The following is a 19,725-nucleotide window of genomic DNA, read 5'->3' as shown; positions in this document are numbered from 1 at the left end:
CTAGAAGACATTTTGATTACTTCATTAACTCATACCATTTCTCTACCAATATAACAAGATCACTAGAAGATATTTTGATTACTTCATTAACTCATACCATTTCTCTACTACAGTATTACAATATCACTAGAAGACATTTTGATTAATTCATGCCACTTCTCTGCAAATATAACAATATCACTAGAAGACGTTTTGATTACTTCATTAACTCATACCATTTCTCTACAGATATAACAATATCACTAAAAGACATTTTGATTAATTCATGCCCTTTCTCTACAACATGATCACTAGAAGATATTTTGATTACTTCATTAACTCATACCATTTCTCTACCAATATAACAATATCACTAGAAGACATTTTGATTAATTCATGCCACATCTCTGCAAATATAACAAGATCACTAGAAGATATTTTGATTACTTCATTAACTCATACCATTTCTCTACAATATAACAAGATCACTAGAAGATATTTTGATTACTTCATTAACTCATACCATTTCTCTACCAATATAACAAGATCACTAGAAGATATTTTGATTACTTCATTAACTCATACCATTTCTCTACAGATATAACAAGATCACTAGAAGATATTTTGATTACTTCATTAACTCATACCATTTCTCTACCAATATAACAAGATCACTAGAAGACATTTTGATTAATTCATGCCACTTCTCTGCAAATATAACAATATCACTAGAAGACATTTTGATTACTTCATTAACTCATACCATTTCTCTACCAATATAACAAGATCACTAGAAGACATTTTGATTACTTCATTAACTCATACCATTTCTCTACCAATATAACAAGATCACTAGAAGATATTTTGATTACTTCATTAACTCATACCATTTCTCTACCAATATAATATCACTAGAAGACATTTTGATTAATTCATTGCCACTTCTCTGCAAATATAACAATATCACTAGAAGACGTTTTGATTACTTCATTAACTCATACCATTTCTCTACCAATATACACTAGAAGACATTTTGATTAATTCATGCCACTTCTCTGCAAATATAACGATATCACTAGAAGGCATTTTGATTACTTCATTAACTCATACCATTTCTCTACAGATATAACAATATCACTAGAAGACGTTTTGATTACTTCATTAACTCATACCATTTCTCTACCAATATAACAAGATCACTAGAAGATATTTTGATTACTTCATTAACTCATACCATTTCTCTACCGATATTGCAATATCACTAGAAGACATTTTGATTAATTCATGCCACATCTCTGCAAATATAACAAGATCACTAGAAGATATTTTGATTACTTCACTAACTCATACCATTTCTCTACCAATTAAACAAGATCACTAGAAGATATTTTGATTACTTCATTATCTCGTACCATTTCTCTACCAATATAACAAGATCACTAGAAGATATTTTGATTACTTCATTAACTCATACCATTTCTCTACCAATATAACAAGAACACTAGAAGATATTTTGATTACTTCATAAACTCATACCATTTCTCTACTCATATTACAATATCACTAGAAGACATTTTGATCAATTCATGCCACTTCTCTGCAAATATAACAATATCACTAGAAGACGTTTTGATTACTTCATTAACTCATACCATTTCTCTACCAATATAACTAGAAGACATTTTGATTAATTCATGCCACTTCTCTGCAAATATAACGATATCACTAGAAGGCATTTTGATTACTTCATTAACTCATACCATTTCTCTACCAATATAACAAGATCACTAGAAGATATTTTGATTACTTCATAAACTCATACCATTTCTCTACTCATATTACAATATCACTAGAAGACATTTTGATTAATTCATGCCACTTCTCTGCAAATATAACAATATCACTAGAAGACATTTAGATTACTTCATTAACTCATACCATTTCTCTACCAATATAACAAGATCACCAGAAGATATTTTGATTGCTTCATTAACTCATACCATTTCTCTACCAATATAACTAGAAGACATTTTGATTAATTCATGCCACATCTCTGCAAATATAACAAGATCACTAGAAGATATTTTGATTACTTCACTAACTCATACCATTTCTCTACCAATTAAACAAGATCACTAGAAGATATTTTGATTACTTCATTAACTCGTACCATTTCTCTACCAATATAACAAGTTCACTAGAAGATATTTTGATTACTTCATTAACTCATACCATTTCTCTACCAATATAACAAGATCACTAGAAGACATTTTGATTACTTCATTAACTCATACCATTTCTCTACCAATATAACAAGATCACTAGAAGATATTTTGATTACTTCATTAACTCATACCATTTCTCTACCAATATAACTAGAAGACATTTTGATTAATTCATGCCACTTCTCTGCAAATATAACAATATCACTAGAAGACGTTTTGATTACTTCATTAACTCATACCATTTCTCTACCAATATAACAAGATCACTAGAAGATATTTTGATTACTTCATTAAACTCATACCATTTCTCTACTCATATTACAATATCACTAGAAGACATTTTGATTAATTCATGCCACTTCTCTGCAAATATAACAATATCACTAGAAGACGTTTTGATTACTTCATTAACTCATACCATTTCTCTACAGATATAACAATATCACTAAAAGACATTTTGATTTATTCATGCCCTTTCTCTACAACATGATCACTAGAAGATATTTTGATTACTTCATTAACTCATACCATTTCTCTACCAATATAACAAGATCACTAGAAGACATTTTGATTAATTCATGCAACTTCTCTACCAATATAACAAGATCACCAGAAGATATTTTGATTACTTCATTAACTCATACCATTTCTCTACCAATATAACAAGATCACTAGAAGACATTTTGATTAATTCATTACCATTTCTCTACCAATATAACAAGATCACTAGAAGACATTTTGATTACTTCATTAAACTCATACCATTTCTCTACCAATATAACAAGATCACTAGAAGATATTTTGATTACTTCATTAACTCATACCATTTCTCTACCAATATAACAAGATCACTAGAAGACATTTTGAATACTTCATTAACTCATACCATTTCTCTACAGATATAACAATATCACTAAAAGACATTTTGATTAATTCATACATTTCTCTACCAATATAACAAGATCACTAGAAGACATTATTTTGATTACTCATTAACTCATACCATTTCTCTACCAATATAACAAGAAAGACATTTTGATTAATTCATGCCACATCTCTGCAAATATAACAAGATCACTAGAAGATATTTTGATTAAACTTCATTAACTCATACCATTTCTCTACCAATATAACAAGATCACTAGAAGATATTTTGATTACTTCATTAACTCATACCATTTCTCTTACCAATATAACAATATCACTAGAAGATATTTTGATTACTTCATTAAACTCATACCATTTCTCTACCAAATATAACAAGATCACTAGAAGACATTTTGATTACTTCATTAACGCATACCATTACTCTACAGATATAACAATATCACTAGAAGACATTTTTTTTCATAATCATACCATTTCTCTACCAAATATAACAAGTATCACTAGAAGATATTTTGATTACTTCATTAACTTCATACCATTTCTCTACAGATATAACAATGATCACTAGAAGACATTTTTGATTTAATTCATACCATTTCTCTGCAAATATAACAATATCACTAGAGATATTTTGATTACTTCATTAACTCATACCATTTCTCTACCATATAAACAAGATCACTAGAAGACGTTTTGATTAATTCATTAATTCATTAACTCATACCATTTCTCTACCAATTATAACAAGATCACTAGAAGATATTTTGATGATTACTTCATTAACTCATACCATTTCTCTACAGATATAACAATATCACTAGAAGACATTTTGAATAATTCATGCCACTTCTCTGCAACAAATATAACAATATCACTAGAAGAGACATTTTGATTACTTCATTTAACTCATACCATTTCTCTACAGATATAACAATATCACTAGAAAGACATTTTGATTAATTCATGCCATTTCTCTACAACATGATCACTAGAAGATAATTTTGATTACTTCATTAACTCATACCATTCTCTACCAATTATAACAATATCACTAGAAGACATTTTGATTAATTCATGCACCTTCTCTGCAAATTATAACAATATCACTAGAAGACATTTTTGATTCATTAACTCATACCATTTCTCTACCAAATATAACAAGATCACTAGAAGACATTTTGATTACTTCATTAACTCATACCATTTCTCTACAAATATAACAATATCACTAGAAGATATTTTGATTACTTCATTACTCATACCATTCTCTACCAAATATAACAAGATCACTAGGAAGATATTTTGATTACTTCATTAACTCATACCATTTCTCGATAATTTTATAACAAGATCACTAGAAGATATTTTGATTACTTCATTACTCATACATTTCTCTACAATATAACAATATCACTAGAAGACATTTTGATTAATCATGCCATCTCTACCAAATATAACAATATCACTAGAAGACATTTTGATTACTTCATTAACTCATACCATTTTTCTACATATATAACAGTATCACTAGAAGACATTTTGATTAATTCATGCCACTTCTCTGCAAATATAACAAATATAATAGAAGACATTTTGATTATACTTCATTAACTCATACCATTTCTCTACCAATATTAACAAGATCACTAGAAGATATTTTGATTTACTCATTAACTCATACCATTTCTCTACCAATATTAACAAGATCACTAGAGATATTTTGATTACTTCATTAACTCATACCATTTTCTCTACCATATAACTAGAAAGACATTTTGATTAATTCATGCCACTTTTCTGCAAATATAACAAGATCACTAGAAAAGATATTTTGATTACTTCATAAACTCATACCATTTCTCTACTCATATTACAATATCACTAGAAGACATTTTGATTAATTCATGCCACTTCTCTGCAAATATAACAATATCACTAGAAGACGTTTGATTACTTCATTAACTCATACCATTTCTCTACAGATATAACAATATCACTAAAAGACATTTTGATTAATCATGCCCTTTCTCTACAACATGATCACTAGAAGATATTTTGATTACTTCATTAACTCATCATACCATTTCTCTACCAATATAACAATATCACTAGAAGACGTTTTGATTAATTCATGCCACATCTCTGCAAATATAACAAGATCACTAGAAGATATTTTGATTACTTCACTAACTCATACCATTTCTCTACCAATATAACAAGATCACTAGAAGATGTTTTGATTACTTCATTATCTCGTACCATTTCTCTACCAATATAACAAGATCACTAGAAGATATTTTGATTACTTCATTAACTCATACCATTTCTCTACCAATATAACAAGAACACTAGAAGATATTTTGATTACTTCATTAACTCATACCATTTCTCTACCAATATATAACAAGATCACTAGAAGACATTTTGATTACTTCATTAACTCATACCATTTCTCTACAGATATAACAATATCACTAGAAGACATTTTGATTAATTCATACCATTTCTCTACCAATATAACAAGATCACTAGAAGACATTTTGATTACTTCATTAACTCATACCATTTTTCTACAGAAATTACAATATCACTAGAAGACATTTTGATTAATTCATGCCACTTCTCTGCAAATATAACAATATCACTAGAAGACATTTTGATTACATCATTAACTCATACCATTTCTCTACCAATATAACAAGATCACTAGAAGACATTTTGATTACTTCATTCACTCATACCATTTCTCTACCAATATAACAAGATCACCAGAAGATATTTTGATTACTTCATTAACTCATACCATTTCTCTACCAATATAACTAGAAGACATTTTGATTAATTCATGCCACATCTCTGCAAATATAACAAGATCACTAGAAGATATTTTGATTACTTCACTAACTCATACCATTTCTCTACCAATTAAACAAGATCACTAGAAGATATTTTGATTACTTCATTAACTCGTACCATTTCTCTACCAATATAACAAGTTCACTAGAAGATATTTTGATTACTTCATTAACTCATACCATTTCTCTACCAATATAACAAGATCACTAGAAGACATTTTGATTACTTCATTAACTCATACCATTTCTCTACAGATATAACAATATCACTAGAAGACATTTTGATTAATTCATACCATTTCTCTACCAATATAACAAGATCACTAGAAGACATTTTGATTACTTCATTAACTCATACCATTTTTCTACAGAAATTACAATATCACTAGAAGACATTTTGATTAATTCATGCCACTTCTCTGCAAATATAACAATATCACTAGAAGACATTTTGATTACATCATTAACTCATACCATTTCTCTACCAATATAACAAGATCACTAGAAGACGTTTTGATTACTTCATTAACTCATACCATTTCTCTACCAATATAACAAGATCACTAGAAGATATTTTGATTACTTCATAAACTCATACCATTTCTCTACTCATATTACAATATCACTAGAAGACATTTTGATTAATTCATGCCACTTCTCTGCAAATATAACAATATCACTAGAAGACGTTTTGATTACTTCATTAACTCATACCATTTCTCTACAGATATAACAATATCACTAGAAGACATTTTGATTACTTCATCAACACGCAACGAATAAATATAATTGTAAAACAGTAAAATATTATCAAAGTACCCCAAAAAACATAGATTGGAACAATGGTTAGCGGGGAAAGCTTGTATTCAGAATTTAATTTTTAATGTTGAACTTATTGACTGCTAGATATTTTATTTTGTCAAGCTCAAACTTGGGTAATTAAATCAGCAAATCAACATTAAAAATTAACAAATCAGCATTAAAAATTTGATATATATATTTTTTATATTATATATATAATATATATATTACATATATATATTTTTTTTTTAATATATATATATATATTATATATATATATATATTTTTTAATATTATATTTTTTAATATATTATATATATACCAAGTTTGAGCTTGGCAAAATAAAATACCTAGCAGTCAAGTTCCACGATAGGTACCAATAGAGGCTTCGACTGTGTCTAACTCCCAAAAAAAATTTCCTGGAAAACATTACATCTATTTAATAAAGAATTAAACATATGAATTATATACTGAAATATACCTGCTTCTAGACGCCAAATGAAAATTTCAGATTTTTCTCCAACCGATATGAGGTATGGACTCATTGCACAAACACAGTACACTGAAGACGAATAAGCTTGCAATCGCTGCACTACTTCAACAGATCCTGAAAGCTTGTCATAACTATTTTCTGAAATTGATAATTGTAGAAAACCAAATTTTCATATTTTAGAAAAGTACTTTTCTAAGAAATATTGCAAAAAAAAAAAATTTACAAATAGAAAATGGCCTTATTAAATGCCCATAACATTATCCAGGGACCATATATGTAAGTCATATATATATATGTAAGTCAAAACAGAAGGTTACATTTTATGAATAAGCCAAAAATCATACCTACAATAAATTAATTTGTATCAATCATTGGTAGATTTACTTCTTCACATCTATAAATGACCTACTGGGAAAAATTACATTATATTACTGGTTGGCAATGTGAGGCAGAAAAGCACAATAAAAACTCTTTAGGATAGAATAAGCCATTTAAACTATCAAAGTCATAGAATTTTGTACTAAATCCGGCTCATTAGTTTCTTCTGACTGATACTCCAATTTGTCAGTCATCGATATTCAAAGGTACGGTTTAATATTTTTGTCTAGTTCTTTTCACTTAATGGAGAAAACTTCGCAAATTCCGAACCATTGAAAAATACACAGTAGTGTATGATTTAAATTTCATTTTAATTAGTTCTTGAAACGCATTTCTTAGGATAATCTTCCAAATAATCTGTTATACTGTTAGTATCTTTTAGAGATTTATTTACTAGTGGTACTTTTTTCAAAATTTGCGACTAGTTTGAAGTGGTATTTTTTCGGTGGTAGGTTTCAGTCATTTCAATGGTTCGGAATTTGCGAAGTTTTCTGCATTAACCTAACCTCCACGGAGTGTCCTGGCTCCTCTAGGTTTCGATCCACTCTTTAAATGTAAATACTTGTTTCTGCGGAGTGTTGGAAAACTGATGTATCACTGCTATCAATTTTTCGCCATAGGCAAATGAAATATCTAAAAATAACATCTTATAAAAATAGTTCTCAAAAATGCAAAATTTTCAAAAGTAACTCAAATGTCTCTAAAAAAAATCAAATGCTTCCAGTTTCTAAGATAAATCTTACACATGCTTCTAATCTAACTGAAAAAAAACCACAATACTATGATTTAGTGATAGGTAGATCAGATGGAACTCATCTCTTTCAGATCTGCGACCATGCGATATTAAAGCATTCTAAATCTTTTTAAGTAAAGAAACGCATGACTTAAGGTACTACTGATTTGGAAAAATTTGGAAAAAAAACGTACTACTGATTTGGAAAAAATCGTATAATGAAAAAAATTGCAGTTTAGTTATAGTAAAATATTACCAGTACGTTAAGTAATTTTTTTGAAGTTATTTGATAGTTAAAAGTGGGGATTGTTAAATTTTAAAAGAATGGTTTATAATATCAATAACGCCGATGCTATTAATGGAAAATTATATGTTAAATAGATATTAAATACTCATACGAGAACCAAATCGGATATTACAAATATTTTTTTTTTTTTTTTTGAATTTAATTTTCTCTATTTTTAGCTATCATTTTGAAAAATAACTTCAAAAAATTACTTAACGCACTGGTAACATTTTACTATAACTAAACTGCCGTAATCGATACTACTTGCAATATAGTACATCCATCTGTAGCAGTAATTGTATTCTTAATACACACTAATTAATTGATAAATGATTGTCGAGATAAGTCAACCCGTATATATTACATTTTATTTCTTCGAAAACACACATTTGATGTTGTGAAACTAACAGTCCATTGTGATCCTCCTTATAAGAATCGATCATGCAACCATTACCTAAAATAATATGTAGGAAAATGTTAGCATGCGAGAGAACTTAATAAGGCAACAAATTTAGAAGCTGAAATTAAAAAATCCCTTAAATATATAAATGAAGATAATCTAGTAAATCATTTTAGTGAACTGATCTTCTGCTGTCTAGAAATTCTTCAAAGGAAAATAAAAACTTGCTGGCTAGAAGAAAAGGGCAGTCAACATCTTTATACCTCGTTTTATAGTTAACACCAGAGCACATAATGATTTCATTAACTTCCTGTGAAAAAAAAGACAAATGTAAAGATAATTAATACATAATAAATTGATATGTGTGAAAGTAATGCTTGCGACCATCTAATAATAGGGATTACAAGAAAATCAAGTCGTATAGCAAAGTCGTTTATTATATGGAAAAAAAATTTTATAGATAGAAGCTTAAACGTATATACATATATTAAATTAGAAAAAGGTTTATAAAATCCGATCAGAAATTTTATTGAGAGTCAGCAGAATATGAGATATGTTTGTCAGATATGTTTGAACAATGACGTGAACTTCTTTCTATAAGTAAATAACAATAACAGTAATAGTAAACAACAAGTTACTTTATTTAACTACTGCTATAATCTGTAATTAGATTTATGTTGCATGGGACTATCCACGCCTTCCTGCAGCTGTTGCTGAAAGCAATCGTTGGCCAGAGTAAGTCCTCTAATCCTCTGCGATATATGTTGTACTTTCATTTTATTTATGATTATTCATTACTTTCAGTTAATAACGTAACATACTCTTCTGAGAATGACTGTTTTCATGGCTATAATTGAAGTTTAAGGCATGTACAAATTAGATCTCTAAAGCAATAATTTAGATGTTGTGTCGCTTGATTCCTAAATACAAACATAGCAGAATCATTCTTGATCATTAAATAATGCTGTCTAACTCAGTTTATTACTTAACATTTATTAGCACACAGTTTAATAGCAGACTTTGTGGTCATTTTGATTACTTCATTTTTCATTTATTCTCTGTGTAATAAACTAGTGAATCACGTATCCATGCGCCAATGTATAGAGCATTTCGTAAAATATTCACCATAAAGCCCATTAAATCGAAAAGCATCCTTTTGGTGGTTAAATTCATTTCAGCAATTGTTGTTACACATATTTCACGCGCCTCGTAAATTTTGTTTATCTGCCTTTCCAATTTTGCTATCTAAAATTATCTGTATCATAAAATTAGTTGATGATAAGCCATGTCGAGAGTAGAATGATGCGATGATACTTTACTTTTATTTGACGACTCTGTTCATTTCCTTGAAATCAGGATGAAGCAGCAGAAATGGCTTTCTAGGCATTCTTTCTTTTGTTCTAAATCATTATAGATCCTTTTCGAACGCAACTAGACTGTTTTCTGCATTTTTTAATCTTTCAAGTGCGCATCAGTAAAATTTTCAAAGCTTTAGTTGCACTTAAACCACAATCAGTTAAAAAGTGTCTATTATTTCGAGCTTCATTGCAAGTTTTTGGCTTACGATAAAATGATTCCATACAGCCTTATGAACTTTCCTAAAATTCAATTGATCCATCTATTAATAACAATGGGAGTTTTCCGGAAAACTGTGAGCTAAAAAAGGAAAATAGGATAAAAAGAAACGAACTTCTATTTTCAGCATTTTTGTGTCTTTGCTACTTTTCTTCCGAATCAATTTTAATTCTTCTTCAAATTTCTGGATAACTGGACTGGTCATTCGTTTTATCATATTACCGATATCTGTTTCTAGTTCACACAAATTGGCTATTCCATTATTAAATGCATCTTCCGCTTCCGATTCAATTTTCTTCCTGAAATTTTTTGGAACAACATTAACAATTTAAAAAGATTGTCATTGGATGCCAAATGGACTTCTTTTAATAAAATTCACTTTTGTACCTTTGCTGCATTCGTTCTTTAACTGTCTTTATATTTCTAATGTGTTCATAGATACCGTATTCATTCTTTTGAATTGGTTTTGCTTCTGGATGCTGCTCATCTCTGGAATTGAAACTTCCTTACAGCAATTGTTAAATCGACTTGTAATTTCTGTTTTACAGGTTAGATACTTAACTTTCCTTTATGGTAATCAATATGTTTAGAACTCCAAACGTTTGAATGCGTTATGACAGAAACACACAAGTGTATGTTTTCATCTGCTTTAAACGATAATCTATTCTCATTGGAATCGTTTGCTCTTTCTGCATTCTCCTTAAGCTCTTCACCAACGCCTAGCGTTTTTCGCAGCTCTTCGTATTCTTTCTGAAAATCGTTGTTTCATTTTTTAAAGAATTATTTTGCTTATCCTTGAAAAGTATTACTTTAAGATGTATCTAGTAGTAAAAGTACTACTAGATACATCTTAAAGTAGGAGAGAGGAAAACAGGAACAATATATGGTAGTTATGTTAGGTAGCTACTAGTATCAAATGTTTAGGATATGATAAATTGAAAGTAAGAAGGTTAAGATAAAAAACGAGAAATAAAAACAAATGAGAAAGTCTAAAATGTTAATTAATTTACTTCTAGTTTTTTGCGTATTCTTTTTTTACTTCCGCTGTTTCCCTCATTTGCTTCTATTTGTTTTCTTAGTTCATTGAGTCTAAAATTTTAATGAGTATAAAGGATCTCAGCTCCTGACTTCATGCTACTCAATTCTTAGTTGGTATAAATATCTGCTATGGATAATTTGGCTGGATCTTTCTTAAGATTTAAGAATTCTTGATTTTATCTGCTTGAAAATGTAACGTTCAACCATTCTTTGTTATTTACCTTTTTTCATCTTTTTTCCTATTTTCTTGCAACTTCTGTATCTCTTGTATTAGTTTTTCGTGATCTTCCTGAAAGTGGTGATCATCTGAAATTATAAATATCTTTACGTTTTATCTTTCTCATCTTTTTTCCTACTTTTTTTTTTTTTTTTTAAATATCTGCTATGGACTACTTTACATTTCACTTCAAACTATCTTTTAAATTCTCTAAGATCGCATGATCCTTAGCATTACCAAAAATTTTGTTACGAGAAATTTAATTTTGCGAGAAATTGTGTCAACTCTTTCGGATATTTCGGTCGTGTATTATTGTCATGCCTAACTAGTAGTTCACATCATTCTTTAACTTGAAGTGAAACTTGAGAGGAAAGAATATTCAGTCAAAAATTCTGGAAGCGTGAGTGTTAGGTGGCCTTCAAGCGTGCGCATTTTCGTTGTTGCTGTGGATTTCCTTGTGAAAGCTTTTGAATTTCATCTGATATTCGTTGAAGCTCCCTTTGCTTATACTCAAGTAGTTTCATCAATATATGCTAATGCACCACCACTCCCAACAGTTTGGAAAATGTAGAAATGAATGAAAATGTTATAAGCAATCATCTTTAATTGTTATCTGTTTCACTATTTCACTATCCTTTTTATCACTATTTGCACGTAGTCCAAGATAATTACGAATAGATATTGAAGATTTCTAGCGACTTCGTAGTCTCTTAATTCTGAGTTTTAAAGTGAGACTAACACAACAGTTTTTACATTCAGCGAATTGTATTAAAGATTCAAGATTTTTATGCTATTGTTAATTAATATTTTTCATTTTTTATCACATAGTACAATTTATTTTATAGGACTGCTCAATGAAGTGATTCGATCGTTGCGTCGAAGTGATAAGGATGAGCGGATGGAATGTATCGATTAGCTATGCGCATGCTTGTGCATGTTGCAGATGCACAACATCATGGATGAAAGTATTACAATTGTTGATGATATCAACAAGCGTCGAGAACCATTGCCTATAAGTTCTACCGTTTTGTCTAAATCATTTTTCTTATTTAACTTTCTTAAGAAAAATGATTCAGTGCTTTCACTATCGGTACTGACTTTATGTTGTTTTAATGTGCATATATATAAACAACAACACTATCGAGTAGAAATGAAGACATGTTGTATATGGGACTTTAAGGAAATTATGCTAACCTAATTTTTTTTTGATGCCATTTATTTAATTTCACTTAAGTCTTGATGCTATTTATTTGATTGCTCCAACAAAAGATTCTGTTGAGAAATTGATTGCAGATTTTATCTACAGTCGAAATCAATATCAATGTGCACATGTTTTCTTTACTGAAGATATTTTTATGTGCAACTAAACAAATTTATTGCAGAATTAAACTTTGACATTCACAATTTACTACTGCAAAAGTAAAAATTGATGAATTATTATTTTCTATGTTCGTTTGCAGTAGTTGTACACAGAATACACCTTCAGTTTTCTAGAAAATTATTTTAATTCATATTGGTGCTGCGAATATAGAATATGGATTCTGTTTTTTTTTTTAATATTTCAGTTACGAAGCAGGTGGGAATGCTAGCATTGATAAAGTGGTATTGCTTGATGAAAACGATGACCTCTGGGATCGAAAATCGTCACAAGCTTATCGCTGTTGTTTCTCAAGGAGTTACGAAAGGGTTGAAAAATTTTTCCAAAGGTTTTTTTTTTTCATACATGTTTTTTGCAGTAAACAAGATATAAATTAATATTTTTGGACACCCGTCTAAAAAATATGATTCTCATTAAAGCTCATTTTATTACTATGAACTTCTATTCAGATCTGTCAATGATGATCAAAAAGATGCCACAATATCAGAAAGAACTGAATAAATTCAACACCCATTTTCACTTGGAAGAAGAATGTATGCGCAAGTATCAGCAAGGAATCGATAAACTTTGTAAAGTGGAGCAGGTTTGTAAAGCTTAGTTGAAGCTTCAATCTAAATTTCTATTCCTTATTAGTTTATATGATATATTTATAGGACTTAGCATTGCAAGTTGATGTAAAAGATCCTATAAAGTTAATGGTACCGTTACTGATTGACCCAGTAGTTGAACCACTCGATCGTCTTCGACTTATTTTGCTTTACATTTTGTCAAAAAACGGCTGGTTTTTTTGAAATATTTTATTGCCAAATGTTATTCGCTGCATTTTTTTGAAGAATAAATTTTGGAAAATTTTGAGAAGAGAAAGGATCTTGGGAAAATGATTGTAAATGAGTAACTTGTTGATAATCAAAAAAGCTATGTGACAAGTCCTTCAGTTATTTTTATATATATTTTGTATTAGGCATTACCGAGGAAAGTTTGGATAAATTTCTGCAACATGCGAATGTGGTGGAGAAAGACACACTGGCTAATGCAATGTTTTTGTGTTTGAATATAATTATGGTGAGTTATGAAGTTTATGGATTTTTCATCTAACTAATTAAGGATTCATGCAGTTTGAAAGATCGCTTCCACGATTTCCTTATAATTCTTGAATCTTTAGCAAGGACGCAAACGATTTTGGACACCGAATTGTAAAGAACGTCCCAATGAACAGATTTACCAAACTTCTCGATGGGTTCCGTTTTGAAAGACATTTTGGAAGATGCAATAGAAGATAGACTTGATCATTTTCCTATTCTAGCTGGAGACAGATCATATCAACATATCGACCACCAACAAGGTTTCCTTCTACGTTTTCGAGTGCCTTTGTACTAGTTTTGCTTCGAATCATTCAAAACCACAATTTTATTCATTCACTATCCTTTTTTCCGTAATTGACTGGTTGAAGATATTTATTTCTGCTGTCTTATCTTTACTTTTCTTTTTTCTTTATTGAGTTAATTATTCACTTAGTGCTCGATATGATCAATGGCATAAAGAACATCAGACATCGTATCGCTCGGGACTTCGCTTAGTAGTTTTTGTGGTGGAATAACATATTCAGAGATGAAAGTTGCTTACGAAGTCACCAAAGATAAGAAACCATGGGAAGTTATCATCGGTAAGTTCAAGTGAACTTTCCATTAGATATTAAACCTCAAGTTTGCACATCACTTTCATTTTCTGTTACAGGATCAGATCAGTTAATAAACCCAGCAGCTTTCCTGGAAAATCTTCGTGGATTTGAACAAGTATCGAGATAATTGAAAAAGTGACTCGTTTATTTATAATCATCTTTAATTGTGAAATTTTACTTTATCGTAAAGATTGTTGATAGTTCAGTAAAACATCAGAAACGAAATTAAAACGAAGTTTCCGTTTTGCATACTTCCCACATACTATGTAAATTCATAAAATAATTGTAAAGTATTTATAGTCAAATATGCTTACTAAATGTAGCGAATAGAATACAGTGAAAGATTTGGAGGATAAAGTGCTTCGTCTAAGTAATATTCATGAATGAAAGATTTCGTTCTATGAAATATTGTTAAGAGATTTCGGTGCAGATATTTTCAAATTTTGTTAGTCAAAATATGGTTATGAGTTCATAGCTTTGGATTATAGTTCAAACAGAAGCATAAGATTTTGTTTGTATGGTATATTAAAACTTGATCCAAGTTCAAGCTTTATAACTTCTAAAATTAAAAAAGAAAATAAGCTCGTAAAATCTTCCGACTTTGTATTTTGCAGTATTTTCGAATCTTTCTGCATTTTGCGGTTTTTTTCAAATCTTTCTGCAAAAAATTCCAATCGAATTGTTTATTCTTTACCATTTCATAATACCGCGTCTTTCAAAACATTCGACAACTGAAACAAATTAAAATATTTCAGTTATGAAGGTCACTTAAAATTCAAAGAAAAAAACTTAAAAATAATATGCAGTGCTCAGACTGCTTTATTACAATGAAAACGATGTCTCATTCAAACATATACGGAAACGGATAAAATATAAAATTTTTCATGCTTGCTTAAATTACAAGAAAAATATTCCTAAAAAGTAACAATTAATGATTAAGTGAAAAATTGAATGATAAAAAATTTGAGCAATTTTAGCAAGCAGATCATAAGTTGGTGGTCGTCAAAAAAAGACTGATTTCCGAATGATCATTCCACTCGAGTTATTATTAACGTGAGGCCTGCAAAAAATATTTTGAGAGCGATAATAATTATTATCTATATTACTAATGTTGCATTACAAAAAACATCATTCTAAATAATTGCAGCAAGTTATGCTTCACTATTCGCATTACATTTGCAATCTTGCAATATCAGCGATAAATTTTTGCATTACAAATCTAATAATGAGGAAATTCTAAAATTTCGATAGAATTTAAAATTTAGAAAAACTGACATACACTCATATAAAACCAAAATTTTTCTGTTTTAAATGATTCACTTCATGATGAATTCCTATAGAAGCGAATGTAGTTCTGAAGCATACGATCGAAATTTTTCTTAGAGTCAGACGATGGTGCTTGAAGTTCAAACTGATCGGCTTTTCCTTACTGAAAATAGTAAATTTAAGTTACAAAAACTTTTAATTATCTCAAATTATTTAATTGTTTTCTCTAGAATTAAAAAAAAGGTTAAGAATCAAAAAAAGAATCTTAAAATCTCTAGAATAAAAAAAAAGTTGTGTTAAAAATGCAGCGCATAAAAACCATAAACAAGAGTGAGATAAACCTTCATTAATCTACCATTGAATGAATTTAATTTCCCTAGAAAAAAAAGATGATAGGATATTATGATATGTTATTTATAGATGAATAAATAAATTTATCAAATATTATGATTTAATTTTAGAAAAAAATTAAAAAAATACCTCAAATTCAGCATTGAAAAAATCACCTTGAGCGTATGAAACTGGAAAAAAGGATTCATGACAAATTTTGACAGCTTTAATTACATCTTCGTGACTCCATCGAGTAAAAATAACGCGCCACAATCAACCCGAGATTGTTAATCCATATCGCAAGCAACGCAAAACGTGATTCTGCAATCAATGAAATTCATTGATATTTACAAGCTTCCAACGACTACTTAATAAAACATTCAATAACATATAATTAATTTCCTGGTTTTTTCTCTTAAAAATTTCTTTCATTTAGATATCGAAAATTTCAAAATTCAACCTTAATATAAATATACATTATCAATCTGCCTATTCATTAATGCCAATGATAAATAATATTATAATATTTCATTCCTCACAAAATCTTATGTCATTATACTTCACCTTTCTCGGAAATAAAATTTACTTTTACTCTTGCATCGCCATTTATGTACTCGGGCAAAAATATCCATTGAAATTGACAGAACTGAAGGATTTTGGATGATAATCATTGCCTCATCATCAAATAATGGAAGTAAGTTCTTTAAATCAAACTCGAAATCGAGAAATTCCGAATAAATCACCAAACAACCAATCCAATAAGCAAAACCTAATTTTAGATTATTTAAGAAAAAGCAGACTAAATTTTTTAAAAAATCGCGGCATCATACATAACAATTAATATATTTCATTTTACTTAATTTACAAAATGCAGCGGTATGGTAAACAGTGATAAGAATAGTAGTCTCAAGCTTGAAAATATTTTTGAGATTTGAGATTTGAGTAAGTCTCAAATAATAAATTTTTTTTTTAAATGAGTCGTCAATGAAGGAAGCTTGTATGAAATTATATTTCTATACATAGTTTTAATTGACAATTTAAGAGATAGAAATCTCATAGATAAATGACAAAATTATCTCTTTGAAATATCAACTTATATCATATAGAATTTCACGTCGATTTTTGAAACATTTAAAAAACAAACAAACAAACATCCTTTTCTTTCAACATGTGAAAATCGCTGTAAGTGAACGCAATGATGCAATGTAGAGATCTGAAGTACTTCACATCAATTTTTACTGGTGGTATTGCAACAAAAGTAGCATATGTTTTTTCTTTCCATTCATCCAAATCGGCACATTTTGTTTCACTTACAACTTCACGAATTTTTTTTGTTGGTGTTGGCTATAAAAAAACTGCATACATTTTCTATTGACAAAATTATTTATGATTCAACAGCAAACATTAATTATTCAAATCTTAGTTTAATCTGCCCTACAAGTTAAACTGAGGACTAAGATTTTACAAATTAAACTAAGAAACATGAAAGTAGCATTTATAAAAAATAAGTTATTTTAATATTAAAAAAAATGATATTTTTCAGTTTCAGAATCAATAGGGTAAAATAGAAAAAAAAAAACACTTTCTAAGATCATTTCTATGAATCAAATAGTTTACTAACTTGATTAAAAGCTATCATTACTAATTGAAAGCGATTTCTCCTCAGAAATGAAAAACAAACTAACACTTACTGTTCCATCAGGCAGTTTGTACATAACCTAACAAAAAATTCGATCAGCTTCTTTCATCAAGAAATTTCAAAGCGAATTTTTCAAGATCGCTCGATTGAAATGCAAAAAGAAAAAAAGAGAAGTGAAATTTCTCTCTTCCTCTCTTTCTCCCTCCTTATTTCTTATTAAATTAATCATTAAAAATAATTTTGAATTTGAAAACTATAACGTAATTTCTCTTTAATCTTTCTTTAAGAAAATATTTCATCTGTGAAATTACCTCAAGTTGCTTGTAAAGATTGTATGCGACACCTATCAGTTGAACAAGACTTGAAGTTCCAATTGTTCCAACACCAACTTCAACACATCGATCAATTAAGCCATCATCAATTCGTTCACTTTCATTCCTAATGACTGACGAACCTCACGTTTTATGATACTTAAGCGACATTTCTAAAATGTCATATGTTATTTATTTAACACTTGAATTAATCCTTGTATCAGTTGTCAACAAATAATTAATACTTTATAATTTTTTTTAAATTTTGAATAATAAGAATTAAACTTATCGCTACAAAGAAACAGCATATATAATGATAAATACCTTTACATTGCGCATAATTTAATGTAACACTTCTGTGTACGAAAATCAAATTGTACGAAGATTCGTTACTTTCAAAAATTCAAATTTTAAATCGATATAAAAAAAAAAGGAAAAAAAAAAGACCAAAGATGATGGTTTGAGATGGTTAAGCTGTCGCATTTTAAAATTAAATAATGTCCGGAAATTGAAGACACCTGAAAAAAAAAATGCAATCTAATGAGCTTGGTATGTGAATTTTCTATTTGCAACTTTTCTTTTCTTTGCATTCGAATTGAAATCTTTAAAAGAAATGGTTCTAACTTTGAACATTTACAATCAAAAAAAACATTTAAAATCCAAATCTCAAAATTCCGGAATTATACATTATTTTTACTTTTTTGTTTAGAAGAAATTGAAAAGGACAATAGATTCTCTCTCTCTTCCTCTTTCTCTCCCTCTCACTTCCTCCAATTCTCCTTTGAATCGCTTCATTTACAGATAGAATATACTTATATTTAAGTCTACATAAAATTTGCATCAATTTAGATTTGAATTTAAACTCAAATTTTGTGATAAAGCAAAAGTTAATATTAAAAAGAAAATTAAAGGAAAAGCGAAATAAAATATAAATGGTTTTGAGTGCCAAAACATATAGTCAGAAAAATTTCTCTGTGATGTTTTAGGAATAACCAAAGAATTTTTTTATTATTTATTACTTATACTGTAAATAATTGTAGGGCAAATAATGCCGCGTAAGAAGAACGACATGTTAATTAATACTTCAAGAATGTTGTTATATACTTCATCATTTCTTCGGGAATACATCCCATCTCAAATTCATTCATTTGTTTGTCAGAGCTTATTTCAATTATCTCATTTAGCTTCAAATATTACTCTTCAATCTCATAAGATATAACAGTGTAAAGTGCATATTAATCAAACTTCAAACTAA

The 19,725-nt window shown here is 28.9% G+C and overlaps 5 protein-coding genes across 7 annotated transcripts; 2 read left to right on the top strand and 3 right to left on the bottom strand.

Moving 5' to 3' along the window:
• Positions 1-10,085: 10,085 nt before the first annotated feature.
• Positions 10,086-12,300, bottom strand: Bm8783 (Uncharacterized protein; the record flags this gene model as incomplete). Its single annotated transcript, XM_043082943.1, has 7 exons — positions 10,086-10,283; positions 10,729-10,912; positions 11,001-11,102; positions 11,242-11,363; positions 11,624-11,702; positions 11,873-11,957; positions 12,219-12,300. 7 exons carry the CDS (start codon positions 12,298-12,300, stop codon positions 10,086-10,088), a joined length of 852 nt encoding a protein of 283 aa, XP_042938877.1.
• Positions 12,301-13,450: 1,150 nt separating this feature from the next.
• Positions 13,451-14,495, top strand: Bma-unc-18.1 (acetylcholine regulator unc-18, putative; the record flags this gene model as incomplete). 2 transcript variants are annotated; one of them, XM_043082941.1, is made up of 5 exons in its annotated part: positions 13,451-13,574; positions 13,696-13,829; positions 13,900-13,984; positions 14,208-14,308; positions 14,409-14,495. In XM_043082941.1, the coding sequence occupies 5 exons, from the start codon at positions 13,451-13,453 to the stop codon at positions 14,493-14,495; spliced, it is 531 nt and encodes a 176-aa protein (XP_042938875.1). The 2 variants fall into 2 exon arrangements, with proteins under 2 accessions (XP_042938875.1, XP_042938876.1); XM_043082942.1 differs by lacking the exons at positions 13,900-13,984; positions 14,409-14,495 and having other exon boundaries at positions 14,208-14,297.
• Positions 14,496-14,854: 359 nt separating this feature from the next.
• Positions 14,855-15,051, top strand: Bm17168 (Uncharacterized protein; the record flags this gene model as incomplete). Its single annotated transcript, XM_043082940.1, has 2 exons — positions 14,855-14,909; positions 14,981-15,051. 2 exons carry the CDS (start codon positions 14,855-14,857, stop codon positions 15,049-15,051), a joined length of 126 nt encoding a protein of 41 aa, XP_042938874.1.
• A 921-nt stretch (positions 15,052-15,972) lies between these two features.
• Bm13037 (Uncharacterized protein) lies at positions 15,973-16,729 on the bottom strand (the record flags this gene model as incomplete). 2 transcript variants are annotated; one of them, XM_043082939.1, is made up of 3 exons in its annotated part: positions 15,973-15,984; positions 16,245-16,353; positions 16,671-16,684. In XM_043082939.1, the coding sequence occupies 3 exons, from the start codon at positions 16,682-16,684 to the stop codon at positions 15,973-15,975; spliced, it is 135 nt and encodes a 44-aa protein (XP_042938873.1). The 2 variants fall into 2 exon arrangements, with proteins under 2 accessions (XP_042938873.1, XP_042938872.1); XM_043082938.1 differs by lacking the exons at positions 15,973-15,984; positions 16,671-16,684 and adding an exon at positions 16,697-16,729 and having other exon boundaries at positions 16,206-16,349.
• Positions 16,730-17,651: 922 nt separating this feature from the next.
• Bm8782 (Uncharacterized protein) lies at positions 17,652-18,953 on the bottom strand (the record flags this gene model as incomplete). Its single annotated transcript, XM_043082937.1, has 3 exons — positions 17,652-17,864; positions 18,471-18,597; positions 18,946-18,953. 3 exons carry the CDS (start codon positions 18,951-18,953, stop codon positions 17,652-17,654), a joined length of 348 nt encoding a protein of 115 aa, XP_042938871.1.
• Between the last annotated feature and the right edge of the window lie 772 nt (positions 18,954-19,725).

The sequence above is a fragment of the Brugia malayi genome (assembly GCF_000002995.4).
Source record: "Brugia malayi strain FR3 genome assembly, contig: Bm_035, whole genome shotgun sequence".
NCBI lineage: Eukaryota > Metazoa > Nematoda > Chromadorea > Rhabditida > Onchocercidae > Brugia > Brugia malayi.
The sequence above is the reverse complement of the archived record's forward strand: the minus strand, read 5'-3'. Positions and strand labels throughout refer to the sequence as shown.